Raw genomic sequence first — 17,396 nt, forward strand, 5'->3', positions numbered from 1 at the left:
ACACTGAGGGTTCCTGGTCTGCTTGGTGCGCAGGTGAAAATCTGCCCTTCCGCTGCGCCCCCGATAGCCTAGAAGTGAGCACGCGGTGGGCCCTAGACCGCGAGCGCCGAGAGAAGTACGAGCTGGTGGCTGCCTGCACAGTGCACATGGGTGCTCGTGAGGAGGAGGTGATGGTGCCCTTCCCCGTGACTGTGTATGACGAGGACGACTCTGCGCCCACCTTCCTTGGGGGTGTCGACTCCACTGGTGCCACCAGTGCCGTGGTGGAGTTCAAGCGGAAGAAGGTGTGTCCCCGTGTGTTTGTCTGATGTCTTGTCTGTCTGTTCGGTGTCTGTCTCTCCATCCAGCCATGAGGATGACCATCCCTCTAGTTGATTTTGTTTGTCAGTTGTCAGTCAGGGCTTTCTGCCTGCCTCCAGGGCAACCCAGCCAGCTCCCAGCTGGCCCTGACAGTGATGGCTGGGGCCCTGGGGGCCCAGCCTGTGTCCCAGCAGGCAGGCAAGGCTAAGGGCGTGCATCTGAGGTGTGCCCGCAAGGGGAGAGGACAGCGACTAGCTGGAGCACACTGCCTTTCACCAGACTCAGCCTTCGAGGAAGGCCAGGGGTTGCTTTGAGGTAACTCTCAAGTGGAGAAAGGCAGAACTGGGAACTGGGGGGAGGGGGGCTTGCCCATCCCAGCCCCAGCCCCAATCCTCTCTGGTCACACAGATGGAGCGTAACTGCCACCTGCTGGGCCTCTGGCTGTCCTGCAGCCGGCCAGCTGGCAGGCACAATGGGAAGGTGGACAGGTGGTGTGTTGTCTTTGTCTGCTTCTCTGGGCACTCCAGGACTAGGTTTGGTGAGTGTGTCAGTGGGGAAAAAGCACATCTTGTGAGGAAATGTCCCCTGAGTCTGGAGTGACTGCCTTGGGTGACAATAGGGAATGTAGTTAGCGAAGAGAAGAGGTGCCCTGTGACTTTGCTTAGAGCCTTCCCTACAGCCCTCTCCAGCCTGGGGTGCAGATGCTTGGAGGTGAGCATTCTGGTATGCACCTGGGCTTGGATCCAGCGCTGTCGTGGATCACTGTGTGACACTGAGCTAACCCCTCCAGCCTGTGGGATGTGGCTGGCTTGGGAGACAGTATGGTATTCACTGTGCTCTGCAGTGTCCTGGATGAGGCTTCTCAGCAGAGCATCAGGGCATCTGCTTTGATCCATCCTTACAGGAAGTCTGTAGATACCTATCACACCTGTTGCACAGGTGAGGCAAGGCACAGTGACCCAGGGAGGGTGACTGAGCCAGGCTGGCAGTTTACCCTGTGGAGACTTGAACACAGGCCAGTCTGTCCCTAGAGCCAGCTGTGTGTTTACCTGGTCCACCTGTGGGGTACCTGCCCTTTCTCAGTCTTGGGCTGTAGGAGCTTTGACTGGCACCTCCTGTTTCCTGCAGGGCACCGTGGTGGCCACATTGCATGTCTTCGATGCAGATGTGGTGCCAGCATCCGGGGAGCTCCTGAGGCGGTACACAAGCACGCTGCTCCCCGGAGACGCCTGGGCCCTCCAGACCTTCCGTGTGGAGCACTCACCCAATGAGACCTTGGTCAAAGTCAACGGCAGCTTCATCCGGGCAACCGTGCATGAGTACAGTAAGAGGAGCTGGGTGTGACCTAGTTGGGCCCCCAGAAAACCAGCAGCCCCTGTTCCTGGTCAATGAACCTTGCACACTCCAACACCTGGCCTGGCGACTCTGAGCCCCACGTGGCTCTTCCTTCCCCTGTCCACCCAGCCCTTTGTCTCCACTGGGCTCGCCTCAGCCACGTTGGTGGGTGTTTACAAGCTGTCCTCTCTTCCTGAACTGCCCATGGCTGACCCTGGCAGGACCCTATCACACCACTCCATGCTGACCACACCCAGGCTCATCACCCACTGCAAACACACACATCATTGCCTGAGTCCTTCCTCAGACCCCGATGCCTGCTTTGCTGCCCTCAGGTGACCAAATGCCGAGGGACTGTGGCCCTCCCTTGCGGTCAGCAGCTCTCTAACAGCAGTTTGTGTACAGTAGCAGCTCCGTGCCCTTGAGCAGATAGACCCTCAGACAGCTGTCCTGCCTGGCTCCTGGAATGCACCTGTGGGCTAGGTGCCAGGTGCTGGCAGGCCTGGCCTCCCTGCCTCTTTCCCAGCCCTCCTGCCCATGTTTTCTGGGATCATCTTCCAAATATCCCATTTGTGCTTGGATCCTTGTTTTGGGATCTGCTTCCGGGAGAACCCAGGATCACTGGTGCCTTGACCCCCTTATGCCTGGCCTGATTCTGTTTCTTTCACATCCTTCCCTCTACCAAGCCTTTGAAAGCCCCCCTGCCTTGTGTGTGGGGAACACCACCCATGCCCTGGCACACTCACTCTGTGTACCAGAGTCCCCCACTTCCATCCTTCTGTCTCAGTAAAGCTAAAGCCACAGCCTCGGCACATGGCAGGTGACGGGTGTATAAGCCCCTAGGCCTGCGGGCCTGTGGGGTCCAGGCTCCACTGGAGGCTGCTGCTGGGGAACAGAGGGCCAGGGTCTGCCAGGGCCCTGTGGTCGATCTCTACCGCTGTGCTCACACCCCACACACTCCACATTCCACACACACTGTACAGACCCCACACTCCACACACACTCATTCCACACACACTGTACACACCTCACACTCCACACACAGTCTTCCACACACACAGTACACACCTCACACTCCACACACACTCATTCCACACACACCGTACACACCCCACACTCCACACACACTCATTCCACACACACTGTACACACCTCACACTCCACACACAGTCTTCCACACATACTGTACACACCTCACACTCCACACACACTCATTCCACACACACTGTACAGACCCCACACTTCACACACTCATTCCACACACACAGTACACACCCCACACTCCACACACACTCATTCCACACATACTGTACACACCTCACACTCCACACACACTCATTCCACACACACAGTACACACCCCACACTCCACACACACTCATTCCACACACACAGTACACACCTCACACTCCACACACACTCATTCCACACACACTGTACACACCCCACACTCCACACACACTCATTCCACACACACTGTACAGACCCCACACACTCCACATTCCACACACACTGTACAGACCCCACACTCCACACACACTCATTCCACACATACTGTACACACCTCACACTCCACACACAGTCTTCCACACATACTGTACACACCTCACACTCCACACACACTCATTCCACACACACTGTACACACCTCACACTCCACACACACTCATTCCACACACACTGTACACACCTCACACTCCACACACACTCATTCCACACATACTGTACACACCTCACACTCCACACACACTCATTCCACACACACAGTACACACCCCACACTCCACACACACTCATTCCACACACACAGTACACACCCCACACTCCACACACACTCATTCCACACACACAGTACAGACCCCACACTCCACACACACTCATTCCACACACACAGTACACACCCCACACTCCACACACACTCATTCCACACATACTGTACACACCCCACACTCCACACACACTCATTCCACACATACTGTACACACCCCACACTCCACACACACTCATTCCACACATACTGTACACACCTCACACTCCACACACACTCATTCCACACACACAGTACACACCCCACACTCCACACACACTCATTCCACACATACTGTACACACCTCACACTCCACACACACTCATTCCACACACACTGTACACACCCCACACTCCACACACACTCATTCCACACACACAGTACACACCTCACACTCCACACACACTCATTCCACACACACTGTACACACCCCACACTCCACACACACTCATTCCACACACACTGTACAGACCCCACACACTCCACATTCCACACACACTGTACAGACCCCACACTCCACACACACTCATTCCACACATACTGTACACACCTCACACTCCACACACAGTCTTCCACACATACTGTACACACCTCACACTCCACACACACTCATTCCACACACACAGTACACACCCCACACTCCACACACACTCATTCCACACACACTGTACAGACCCCACACTCCACACACACTCATTCCACACACACAGTACACACCTCACACTCCACACACACTCATTCCACACACACTGTACACACCCCACACTCCACACACACTCATTCCACACACACTGTACACACCTCACACTCCACACACACTCATTCCACACACACTGTACACACCTCACACTCCACACACACTCATTCCACACATACTGTACACACCTCACACTCCACACACACTCATTCCACACACACAGTACACACCCCACACTCCACACACACTCATTCCACACACACAGTACACACCCCACACTCCACACACACTCATTCCACACACACAGTACAGACCCCACACTCCACACACACTCATTCCACACACACAGTACACACCCCACACTCCACACACACTCATTCCACACATACTGTACACACCCCACACTCCACACACACTCATTCCACACATACTGTACACACCCCACACTCCACACACACTCATTCCACACATACTGTACACACCTCACACTCCACACACACTCATTCCACACACACAGTACACACCCCACACTCCACACACACTCATTCCACACATACTGTACACACCTCACACTCCACACACACTCATTCCACACACACAGTACACACCCCACACTCCACACACACTCATTCCACACACACTGTACAGACCCCACACTTCACACACACTCATTCCACACACACAGTACACACCCCACACTCCACACACACTCATTCCACACATACTGTACACACCTCACACTCCACACACACTCATTCCACACACACAGTACACACCCCACACTCCACACACACTCATTCCACACACACAGTACAGACCCCACACTCCACACACACTCATTCCACACACACTGTACACACCCCACACTCCACACACACTCATTCCATACACACTGTACACACCCCACACTCCACACACACTCATTCCACACACACTGTACAGACCCCACACTTCACACACACTCATTCCATACACACTGTACACACCCCACACTCCACACACACTCATTCCACACACACTGTACAGACCCCACACTTCACACACACTCATTCCACACACACAGTACACACCCCACACTCCACACACACTCATTCCACACATACTGTACACACCTCACACTCCACACACACTCATTCCACACACACAGTACACACCCCACACTCCACACACACTCATTCCACACACACAATACACACCCCACACTCCACACACACTCATTCCACACACACAGTACACACCCCACACTCCACACACACTCATTCCACACACACTGTACAGACCCCACACTTCACACACACTCATTCCACACACACAGTACACACCCCACACTCCACACACACTCATTCCACACACACTGTACACACCTCACACTCCACACACACTCATTCCACACATATTGTACACACCTCACACTCCACACACACTCATTCCACACACACTGTACACACCCCACACTCCACACACACTCATTCCACACATATTGTACACACCTCACACTCCACACACACTCATTCCACACACACTGTACAGACCCCACACTTCACTCACACTCATTCCACACACACAGTACACACCCCACACTCCACACACACTCATTCCACACACACTGTACAGACCCCACACTTCACACACACTCATTCCATACACACTGTACACACCCCACACTCCACACACACTCATTCCACACACACTGTACACACCCCCACACTCCACAAACACTACACACACACCTCACATACCCCCCACATTCCACACACTCATTACACACACACTCCACACACTCATTCCACACTCCACACACACACATACTCCATATGCACACACTGTACCTCCCCACGAACACCCCCCACAAACTATACACACACACCCCCCACATGCATACTTCATCCGCACACACTATACATCCGCCCACACACACCACACACTATACATACACACCCCACACACATACTTCATATGCACACACTGTACATCCCCACACACACCCCACACACACTATATACACACACCCCACTCACATACTTCATATGCACACACTGTACATCCCCACACACAACCCACACACATTATACACACACACCCCACACACATACTCCATACGCACACACTGTACATCCCCACACACAACCCACACACATACACACACACACTCCATATATACACACCCACACACACATACTTTATATGCACACACTGTACATCCCCACACACACCCCACACACATTACACACACACCCCCCACACACATACTCCATATGCACACACTGTACATCCCCACACACCCCATACACACACTGTACACACACCCCACACACATACTCCATATGCACACACCGTATATCCCACACACATCCTATACACACACACCCCACACACACATACTCCATACACACACACCGTACATTCCCACACACACATACTCCACACACACACACATCGTAAATCCACACACACACATCCTCCATACACACACACTCCACACACACATACCCTCACACACATACAGATGCATACATACCCTGCGTACACACAAACATGACACACACACACATATTACCTGTGTATGTTACTTCCCTCTGAGAAGGGCTCTCTGGATCTCTAGCTTAGTACAACAGCTAACATTTAAGTAGTGGTTCTTATTGCCAGCTGCCAGGCCTGTTATCTGTGCACTGTGTGTGTGAAGCTACGTGTTTTTACCCATGTGCATGTGCGGGCAGTGTATGTATCTGGAAGGAGGCATGCAGTGGCGTGGGGCAGTGATCGCCATGCCCCCACCCGCAGGGCTGGTTCTTAACCGCAGCCTCCCCATCTCGGAGAGCCATGCCCTGCAGCTGGCTGTGCTGGTCAACGACTCCGACTTCCAGGGCCTGGGAGAGGGCACCCTCCTCCTCCACTTCAACGTGTCTGTGCTGCCGGTCAGCTTGCGCTTGCCCAGCGCCTACTCCTTCACTGTGAGCAGGCGGGCCCACCACTTTGCCCAGGTGAGCCCTCAGCCCACTGCCAGAATGGGGCACTCCCCAGGGTGGGGCACTCTGTCTAGCACATTGCAAGCCAGGCTGGTAGTGGGTAACACCCGCTTCCTGGGGTAGTAAGTACATGGAAGGGCCCAGGACCTATCCCTTCTCAGTATCTTTCATTTTTTCCTTTCTCTTCTCAGTATCTATAAGGCATGTTTTGTACTAGTGTAAAAGTAACACCAGCTAAATATATGTATGCTGACAGAAAGGCATTCCTGGTGGGTTGTTCACTGAAAAAGTGGTTTGCAGAAATGTTGGTGTCATGTGACTGTGCACTTTCAAAAGCAAATCTTCATGGATGGGCATTGTTACCAGTAGTGCCCCCTGCTGGGGGCAGGGAGAGATGGGGTGTTCTGCCACCTGACTTCTGCAAGTACATTTCCATTTGCCACAGGAACAGAATGATTAGAAGTGGAAAAAATAACAGTAGTTAGGCCATGGCCGGTTTGGCTTAGTGGTTGGAGTGTTGGCCCGCGGACCAGAGAGTCCCAGGTTCGGTTCCTGCTGAGGACACGTACCTTGGTTGCAGTTTATCCCCGGCCCTGGTTGGGATCGTGTGGGTGGCAGCCACTCAGTGTGTCTCTCTCACATCGATGTTTCTCTCTCTCTCTTTCTCTGTCTCTCCCTTCCACTCTATCCGAAGATAAATGCGAAAATGTCCTCGGGTGAGGATTAAATAAATAAATAAATAAAAGAAAAGAAAAGTAAGAGTAGTCAGTATTAGTGGGTATTTGTCAAAATAGAATCAAACAGCATTTGGCATTTTGGAACAGTTCTTTCTAGAATGTTTGTTGTAAAGGCTTTTTAAAGTTCAATTGAAATTATAGCAGGCGTTGGATTTCACACACTACTTCCCCCTGATGGAGTAGCTATGGATGGTTAGGCCATCCATCATTGTCATAGTGGCAGTTTCTGTGGTTGGTTGCCATGCCACCTTCACTTCCGGCAGCCCCTGGGTCCAACACAGGAAGGGGGGGTGTCCTCTTCATCCAGCTCCTGACTTGCCCCCACGCTAGCCTTTCATAGAGGGGCCGAGGGTGGTGGTAGGTCACAGTGCAGCTCCCCTTTCCCAGGGGTTTCAGCCAAAGCCCCAGGAAGGCCTCTTGTCCTCTGTGAGACAGGCAATCACTCTGCATGATCATGTGCTTGGGTACAGTGTTCTGCCCAGGAGGGTGACCAGGCAGGCGTGGGCCATCCCAACTACATGCAGTGAGGACAGGAACTGGTGGTCCCTGGGGCAAAACGCCTGGCCAGAGCAGTGAGGGTGGTGCTCAGGACGGAGCCAGTCGGCCTTTGTACCTGAACGAGGGAGCCAGTGAGGAAAGAGCCAGCGCGGCAGCCCTTCCCGGAAGGCCCGCTGCTAAACCAGACCTGGTGCTCTGCTCCTGGAAGAGGGTGGATGGCGGTGTGATGGCCGGGGTAAGGCAGGGCCGGAGGGTGGGCGGGGCACGGAGGATGGGGAGGTCAGGGGTGCTGCCATTCCCAGGTGAGCAGGGATCTGTTCCAAGACTTGGACTGCCAGGGAGTCTCTAACCCCCCTCACAAGCCTGTCTGGCATGTCCAGCCACCCAGCTAAGGCATTCCCTTTGCCCCACCCTAGGTTGGGAAAGTCTCCGTGGAAAACTGCCAGCAGTTCACTGGCATCCACGTGCAATATGACCTGCAGCTCTCCAGTGCCAACTGCAGCGCTCTGGGAGTGGTCACCTCGGCCGAGGACACCACAGGGATCCTGTTCGTGAATGACACCGAGGCCCTGCGGCGGCCTGAGTGTACCCAGCTCCAGTACGCAGTGGTGGCCACCGACCAGTCAACCCACAGGCAGGCCCAGGCACCACTGCTTGTCACCATGGAGGGGACCTGTGAGTTCTGGGGATGGATGGGACATGAAATTGCTGTGGGTCCCCCCCTTCCCATACAAGGGACCGATCCTGATCCCTCTCACAGACTGGGGCTTCCCTGAGCCCTAGTTTCCTTCCTATAAAATGAGAATAACCACATGCCACGTAGCTGAGCTGGAAGGATGACGGGAGTTGGAACAGCCCAGCCCAGAGACTGCGGAGTAGACAGGGCGCTCCCATCACTGCCGTCAGTGCACCCCACACGTGCACTTGCAGGGGGGCTGCCAGATAAAAAAACATCCTGGTTAAGCTTGAGTTTTAGATTTTTAGTGGATGCCCCATGCATCCTCTGCAGAGTCTCTTGGAAGACAGATTTTTAGGTACGTCAATGAAATACTAGGGACATACTTACACAAAGCAGGTTATTCACGGTTTATCTGAAACTCAGGTTTAACTAGGCATCCCTTATGTCCTTGGCCATCTCTGGCCACCTCACATCCTCCCTCCACACTGTCCCAGCCCAATAGCTGTCTCCTGTTTGTGACTGTGATACCACCCCCTTCCCAGCAGCCCCATCACTCCCTTGCAGCTGGTGCTGAGTTACTCCCTCCCCTCTGGACTTGACCCATGGGGGCAGCTCAGCCAGTGCTGCCCCTGTCCATGGGTACTGGCTGGACACTGGGCCCAGGCTGGCCCCCTGTAACCTGCTTTCTTCCACCCCAGACATGGCTGAGGAGCCAGGCTGCCCCTTGTCCTGTGCAGTCAGCAAGAGGCGGCCTGAGTGTGAGGAGTGCGGCGGCCTGGGCTCTCCAACGGGCAGGTGCGAGTGGAGACAGGGAGATGGCAAAGGTAGGCCGCACACAGAGCAGGGGCCTGCGGCTGGCCAGGCACTTGAGAGGGGTGATGAAGGTTGAGTGGAAGTGGGGTCTCTGTGTGCCTTTCTCACTCATGATCTATTCCCCAAGGTTTGTCCCCACCTATAGCTCCTGATGCCAGGAGGTGCTCCCAAGTTCAGGGTGTGGGTAGCATGAGGACATTCAGGCTGTTCATTGCCAAGGGAACAACGATGCTTAGGGCTAGACTCTCTTTGGGCTTGAGAAGGTCTAGGCCAAAGCTGGGATGTGCAGGGGATGAAGAGGCTCTACTGAGAGGTGCCAGGCCAGGGAGTGTATCCCCAAGCAGGAAGGGCCTAAACTGGCTTAGATGTGAACAGCAGCCAACTATAAGCTGCACCCACCATTATGAGGGTCCCTCTTGTGGTGCAGCCTTGAGAGGGGCCTGGCTTTGTCTGGCCTCTCCTGGTCTGGATGTGAGGCTGGCACAGCCCCGGGACGGCCCGGCCCCTCCATCTCTCACCATACAGGCTGCCCCTGTACATTTGGGATCCCCAAGCACTTCTTGGGATGGCCCTGTTGGTGGGGCTGCATGTGTGAGTGACTTTTTTTTCTTTATTGATTTTTAGAGAGGGGGGAAAGGGAGAGGGAGAGAGATAGAAACATCGATGAGAGAGAACATCGATTGGCCGCCTCCTGTATATCTCCCAACTGGAGACTGGGCCCACAACCTGGGCATGTACCCTGACCAGGAATCGAACCAGTGACCTCTTGGTGCATGGGTCGACACTCAACCACTGAGCCACACCAGCTGGGCATGGGTGATTTTTTTAAAATCCTCACCGAGGACATGTTTTTATTGATTTGAGAGCGAGAGGAAAGGGGAGAAAGTGAGAGAAAGAGAAACATCAATGTGAGAGAGAAACACTGGTTGGTTTTCTTCCATACACACCCCAACTGGAGAATGAACCTGCAGCCTAGGTATGTGCTTTGATCAGGATTCGAACCTGCAACCTCTTGGTGTATGGGACGATGCTCCAACCAACTGAGCCACCGGCCAGAGCTGCTCAGGTCTTGGAGGGGCAGGGTTGGCCCTAAAGGCCCTGTGGTACCACCGTCCTGACTCTGAAAGTCTGACCAGGGTGGTGCTCCCACAAGGCGGTGACCAGCTCACTGTGTGTTTACAGGGATCTCCAGGAACTTCTCCACCTGCTCCCCCAGCATCAAGACCTGCCCTGACAGCCACTGTGATGCTGTGGAGAGCAGCAATCCCAACATCTGCCCCCAGGACTGCCTCCGTAAGCACCCACTGGGCCTGCCCGGTCAACCTAAGCTGAGACAGGGCCCCGGGCAGGTGGGGTAGCAAGTGGGAGAGGCTTGGACAGCTGCCTGCACTTCAGCTGGATCCGCCGTGTTCCTGGGTTTTGTGTGCCTAGCCTTTTCTAACATTTCATTTGAGTGAAGAGCTCTGAGCACACCCCCCACCACCACCACCACCAAAATTGGAACCTGGTGACCTGACCCACACTCCAGTGTCACCTTGGCCAACCCACAGGGGTGCAGCTTTCTGCCCTCCGGTCTGCTGATCATTCCTGCTGCCCCTTCTCTGCTTCTGAAAGGCAAGCGTGTGTAGACTTCGGCGGGGGCCCGGGGCAGCCTGTGGGCTCCTCCTCCTGCTCACTGTGACCAGGGGCAGGTCATGCTGAGACTCTTGTCCAGATGACCTAGACTTCTGAGTTCATTCCCCCCACCCCGGGCCTGAGCAGCTGATATCAGGCAGGCAAGGAGGGACCTCCCACTCTCCTGTCTGGGTGTCCTGGCTTGTCGGGTCACCCAGGAGGCTGAGTAGGCTTCCTCTGTCACCAGGGGGCAGCATCATTGGTGGGCATGAGCCAGGGGAGCGCTGGGGCATTAAAGCTGGCTTTGGTACCTGCAACTGCTTCCCTGAGGAGAAAAAGTGCTTCTGTGAGCCTGAAGACAGCCAGGGTGAGTGGGGAGGGCCACATTTGGGCAGGGCCCCCTGTGCCTCCCTGCAAGCCAGGGAGGAAACTGCAGGAAGATAGTTGAAACCTGGGAGACCCTCCTCCTTCCCCCTGGGCCTCTCTTCCCCCATCCCCACAGACAGGGAGCTGGGTTGGGGCCTCTACAGGGCCTCATGGTCTGAAGCTCCACGGCAGATTGGGCTAGAGGGTCAGTTCTTTCACTATATAACTTAGTGCCTGCTCGGATTGTCCTTCTGTGGGGCCTCGGCTGGGGCCCCGGCACTGTCCACCTGGGACCCACTCTCCCAGCCAGAGCCTCCAGGAACTCCTGGGACAGCAGGTGCAGCGGGCAGTGGGCCCCACTGAGCACATGGGGAGCTTTCCCGCCTGAGCCCAGGGACACTCCTCTGATCATTGAGTTGTTACTGAATGGCCCTAGGTCCTGAGCCACTCTCCTTCCCTCCATACTTTTTATTAAAAACAAAAGGCTGGGAACACAGAGGAAGAACTTGACCTCCCCACAGCTCTCCAGGGCCAGCTGACTGCAGGGCAGGTTCCCACGCTGAAGCAGTGAATGCACCGCCTCTGCTGTGTGGCCTCAGGCAGGCTGCTGACACTCTCTGGGCCTCTCTCGTCCCTTCCGGGAGAAGGTGACGCAGTGCCGGGATAGGGGAGCCCCTGCAGCAGTACCTGCTGGCAGTCAGTGTGCTCACACCTTCACCCAGCAGCACTTGCCCGGCTGCTTGCAGTTTGTCCAGCAGCTACCCCAGCTGCTGTGGGCGAGGCAGGCTGGAGAGCTGTGCCTGCCGCCCGGTTGGGTCGGGACTCGGGAGCTCCCGGAGTGTTCCTCAAGGCCGCCCTGCCCACAGACCCGCTGTGCGACGAGCTGTGCCGCATGGTGATCGCGGCGGCCGTGCTCTTCTCCTTCATCATCTCCGTGCTGCTGTCCACCTTCTGCATTCACCGCTACCACAAGAACGCGCACAAGCCGCCCATCGCCTCGGCCGAGATGACGTTCCGCCGGCCGGCCCAGGCCTTCCCGGTCAGCTACTCCTCGTCCAGTGCCCGCCGGCCCTCACTGGACTCCATGGAAAACCAGGTCTCTGTGGACGCCTTCAAGATCCCGGTGAGGTTCCATGTGGGGCTCCCGGAGGCCCTGCAGGGACAGCAGCCTCTGGGAGCTACGGAGGGGGGGGCGTGGAGGCCGTCCCGCAGCCCGCGCACTGCTGTGAGCGCTCCAGCACCCCTGCCCAGCAGCCTCTGGGAGCTACGGAGGGGGGGGGCGTGGAGGCCGTCCCGCAGCCCGCGCACTGCTGTGAGCGCTCCAGCACCCCTGCCCAGCAGCCTCTGGGAGCTACGGAGGGGGGGGGCGTGGAGGCCGTCCCGCAGCCCGCGCACTGCTGTGAGCGCTCCAGCACCCCTGCCCAGCAGCCTCTGGGAGCTACGGAGGGGGGGGCGTGGAGGCCGTCCCGCAGCCCGCGCACTGCTGTGAGCGCTCCAGCACCCCTGCCCAGCAGCCTCTGGGAGCTACGGGAGGGGGGGGGGGCGTGGAGGCCGTCCCGCAGCCCGCGCACTGCTGTGAGCGCTCCAGCACCCCTGCCCAGCAGCCTCTGGGAGCTACGGAGGGGGGGGCGTGGAGGCCGTCCCGCAGCCCGCGCACTGCTGTGAGCGCTCCAGCACCCCTGCCGTCGCCGAGACACTTCCAGGGCAGAGGCTGGGAGGGCAGCGCAGAGGCGGTTTAGCAAGGAGACTGATGCGTGCGGCTCAGCCGGGCTGAGGGTGGGCCCCGGATGCGGTGAGGGCAGTCCCCGCTACGCCTGCAGATGCCCAGGGCTTAGGGAGCTGCGGAGGAGTGCGGATTTTTCTCAGACGGTGGGCCTCCTGGAGGTTGGGAGTTGAACACAGAAAGCTTATGATCTACCTTCATTTCCATAGGATGCTCTGTTGAGGAGCCTATAGGGTGGGTGCAGAAGTGGGAGCCTGGTGGTGGGTGCGGTCCCCATCCAGGTGAGAGATGGCAGCAGGCAGGGGCTCAGCCGAGGTGGCAGCAACAGGAAGGGGCATCCGCCTGTGGCACGGAGGGCACCTCTGGTGGAGCCAGGCCTCTTGGCTGTGACCAGCCAGCTGATAGAGAGTGCTGACCAGAGCCAGGAGGTTTCCAAGTCCCCTTCTCAGTGGGAGGACCTGGGTCTGTGGTCGCCGTGTGCCCCTCAGAGCCGCCTTACCAGCCAGGCCTCCACTCAGCCTGCAGTAGCCCTTCAGCATTCTCACTGGGAACTGTCTGAAGAGCTGGAAGCCAGGTTTTGAGAGAGACTGAGGTAAGTGCTCAGAGTGGAGGGTGCATGGGAATAGAAGTCCCATCACGAGACTGGGAAGGGAGAGCTCAGTGTGTGGACCTTCAAGCAGGAAGCTCAGCATCCAGGGGCCATGTAAGGTAGCTGGGGTTTGCAGGAGGAGGCTCCCCGGTGTGCTTGCCCCTTAGTGAGGGTCTGGGCCATGGAAACTGTTCTCAGCAGCACTAGCCACTGCAGCCTCCCTCCCAGCTTTCCTGTTTCCAGTCATTCAGCAGGTGGAGGATCTGCAACCCCAGCCCAGCAGCATCTCAGCTTCCACAATAGGCCTCTGGGATGAATCTTATGATTCCTTTATATACTCCGGTAGTTTGCAGTGAGGCCCAGTGCAAGAGCAGGGCTGATGGGTGCTCGTGCTAGGGGACACACACCACCTTGGCCCACATCACCTCCTGCCCAGAAGCAGAGTGACCAGAGCCCAGCCTGAGACCCAAGGGCCACAATGACCAGCTCTGAGGTCTCAAACATGTTACTCAACTGATCAGCCTCAGTTTGAGTGTATATTAAGTAGGGAGGATGACATTTAATATTTTTAAGAGGATCAAATTAGTGATAGCCACATATGCTCAGTATGGTCTCTGTATAGTAAATGAAGTTATCCAATGAGGACATGAGAGCACCAATGACGATGTTGTCAACTCTGACCCTGACTGTGGATTCCTAGGGAACCTGAGACACCCCCAGGATGCCCCCTGGAGCTGGCTGGAAGGTGTCCCTGGCCATGGTGCTGAGAGGCGGCTGCCTCTGCACCCAGACATCAGAAAGCATGGCTCTGGTCATTCAGGGGCAGTGAGTTTCCAGTGGTGTCATCTCTGTGGGCTAGGCTAACCTTGTAGGGCACATAGTGAACATATCCATGCCCAGCTGCAGAGAGACTTTGGGAGGGGAGGTTCCGGACAGGCTTTGGCATCCCCAGTCAGGATTCAAGTAGACAGGCCAAGCTGAATGTCTGGCAAGGCATCCTAGAGTGGTCTTGAGTATGTGGACAAGACTTCAGGAGGAAGACGAGGTGTGTGTGAAAGAGAGCATGGTAAGCAGGTTGTGTGCAAGTTTAGGGTTATGGCCAGCTCCGTGGGAGGAGTAGCCTCTTCCACACACGGGGTGGAGGTTCCCCAGGAGCACAGTGGTACCTGTCAAGGACTGGTACTCAGGGAAGTTTCCCTGGACACTTCCACCTATAAATGGGGGTCCTGGCCTGGGAGGCCACTTGGGCCACTGATGCCAATTCATTCCTCATGGGGTTCCTAGACGTCTCTGGAGAGGGCACACACTAGGACCTGGTACAGCCCAGTCAGTGCCTTGTGGGCCTTGCTCGAAGGAGAGGCAGTGCCGAGAAGATTGGGTCTAACTACCAGGAAAGAGGCCCTGTTCCCACATGAGCATCTATTGTGCTGAGTAAGCCTTGAACACCTCATTTGAGAAATGGCCCAGCGCATGTTCTGTAAACTGCAATCAGTAAGGGTACAGGCATCCAGAGAGAGTCCAGGCCAGTCTGTGGCAGAACTAGCCTTGCCATGGTAGAGACTGTCATGGAATGGCACCTCGGGGCCCAGCTGTGGGCTCCTGCTGCCCTTACAGACGTGAGTGGCTGTCACCTACTGATCAGATCACGGTCAGTTCTCTGCACACTGGAGCTCGTCCACGGGGCTTGCTCATGGGGCTTGCCTGTTCCTCTTCTCTTACCCTCACCATCTTCCTCCTCTCTCTTCTTCTCTCCAACCCCAATGTAGGAGGATCCAAAATGGGAATTCCCTCGGAAGAACCTGGTTCTTGGAAAAACTCTGGGAGAAGGCGAATTTGGAAAAGTGGTTGAGGCAACAGCCTTCCGGCTGAAAGGCAAAGCGGGGTACACGACTGTGGCTGTGAAGATGCTGAAAGGTACCTGTTGAGGCAGCACACCTGCCATGCACTCCTGCAGGAGCCCCAAGGGGTGGATGCAGCCTCCTGACAGTCAGGGTGCTGGCGGCTATCCTAGCACCTCCTCAAGGGCTTCCCATGGTTCTTGAATGATTGCACTCTGGGGATCCCCACCCACCGTAGATGACCTGGGTCAGGGTGCTTCCTGGAGAAACCAAGGTTTCTCCACAGAAATTGGTCATATGGCCCTCTGCCATGGCTGGGCTCTGCTCAAGTGGACTGACCAGGGTCCCAGCAGCAGTGTGGTAGGCGGGAGTTGGCTGGTGCACACAAGAGTTCTAGTGTAGCAGTTAGGGGCCCCACAATACAGTGCTTCTAGACGCATCCCCAGGCCCTCAAACTGGGATCACCCTTTACCTAAGAGATTCCACTCCTTAAGGGGGCACAGTGAGGCCAGCCCAGGGCCTCCTGTGTATGGTACAGGGGATCCTGATTCCTGAAGCTTCATCTCACTTTCAGACAAGTCTGCAGCCAGTCATTGGCACAGCTGGGCAGTGGGCCATGGAGCATTGACTCAGGAGGACGGTTTAGCCACAGCTTCTGACTCAAAATACCTCCACAACAGGCTCCCAGTAGGAGCCCAAACCCAGCTCTGCCCACAGTCAGGATGCATGTCCTCCTCATGGCCAAGGACTTCTGTGAAATCTGTTCTTTGCCTTCCCCCTGACTGTTGAGTGCTTGGTCATTGGGTGTTTGGGGACATCAGGGAGTCCCCTTACCTTTCCAAAAGGATTAATGAGGGGGTCACTGTGCACTGTTGTCTTTGAAAGATAGAAATTACAAGGAAATAATGCTATTTACACACAGTCCAGCCCTAGGAGGCTGTCCCCCGAGAGCTCCTACTTAAGTCTGGCTCCTGGAGTTCTTACTCCCTGGAGGCAGAAAAGGCCACTGTTGACCAACCTAAGACTGTGCATAGCCCCAAGCTCTGGGATCTTTTGGGAGGGTGTCTGAGAAGGAGATAGCGGGTCTTTGCAGAATCCTGGTATGGGGTAATGTGACTGCATGGTCACAGAAGGGGCTTCCAGAAGGGATGGGTTTGCAACCTTCTCTGTTTATGTGCATTTCAGAGAACGCCTCTCCAAATGAGCTGCGGGACCTACTGTCAGAATTCAACCTCCTGAAGCAGGTCAACCACCCCAATGTCATCAAGCTATATGGGGCCTGCAGCCAGGATGGTGAGGCCTGGCACAGGCCGGGAGCTCTGGGCTTCCTCCCCCTTCCCCATCCTCTCTTTCTCTGGCCCCTGTTTTCTGCCCTCCTGGAAGCATAGTCTGTGGCTCCAGCCCTGACCTAGAGCCTCCTGGGTCAGTGAGAGGGTT

At 55.9% G+C, this 17,396-nt stretch overlaps 1 protein-coding gene across 1 annotated transcript in view; it reads left to right on the forward strand.

The window, feature by feature from the left end:
- Nucleotides 1–17,396, forward strand: part of RET (ret proto-oncogene) — a 56,009-nt gene that overhangs the window by 25,395 nt on the left and 13,218 nt on the right. Inside the window, exons 4-13 of the mRNA XM_036264853.1 lie at nucleotides 34–284; nucleotides 1,429–1,624; nucleotides 6,918–7,117; nucleotides 8,754–9,012; nucleotides 9,715–9,840; nucleotides 11,012–11,122; nucleotides 11,691–11,810; nucleotides 12,676–12,932; nucleotides 15,888–16,035; nucleotides 17,145–17,252. Coding sequence (XP_036120746.1) covers nucleotides 34–284; nucleotides 1,429–1,624; nucleotides 6,918–7,117; nucleotides 8,754–9,012; nucleotides 9,715–9,840; nucleotides 11,012–11,122; nucleotides 11,691–11,810; nucleotides 12,676–12,932; nucleotides 15,888–16,035; nucleotides 17,145–17,252 — 1,776 coding nt within the window. The remainder of the gene's footprint in view (nucleotides 1–33; nucleotides 285–1,428; nucleotides 1,625–6,917; nucleotides 7,118–8,753; nucleotides 9,013–9,714; nucleotides 9,841–11,011; nucleotides 11,123–11,690; nucleotides 11,811–12,675; nucleotides 12,933–15,887; nucleotides 16,036–17,144; nucleotides 17,253–17,396) is intronic.

This window comes from Molossus molossus, unplaced genomic scaffold (genome assembly GCF_014108415.1).
Source record: "Molossus molossus isolate mMolMol1 unplaced genomic scaffold, mMolMol1.p scaffold_m16_p_17, whole genome shotgun sequence".
In the NCBI taxonomy this organism is placed as follows: Eukaryota; Metazoa; Chordata; class Mammalia; order Chiroptera; family Molossidae; genus Molossus; species Molossus molossus.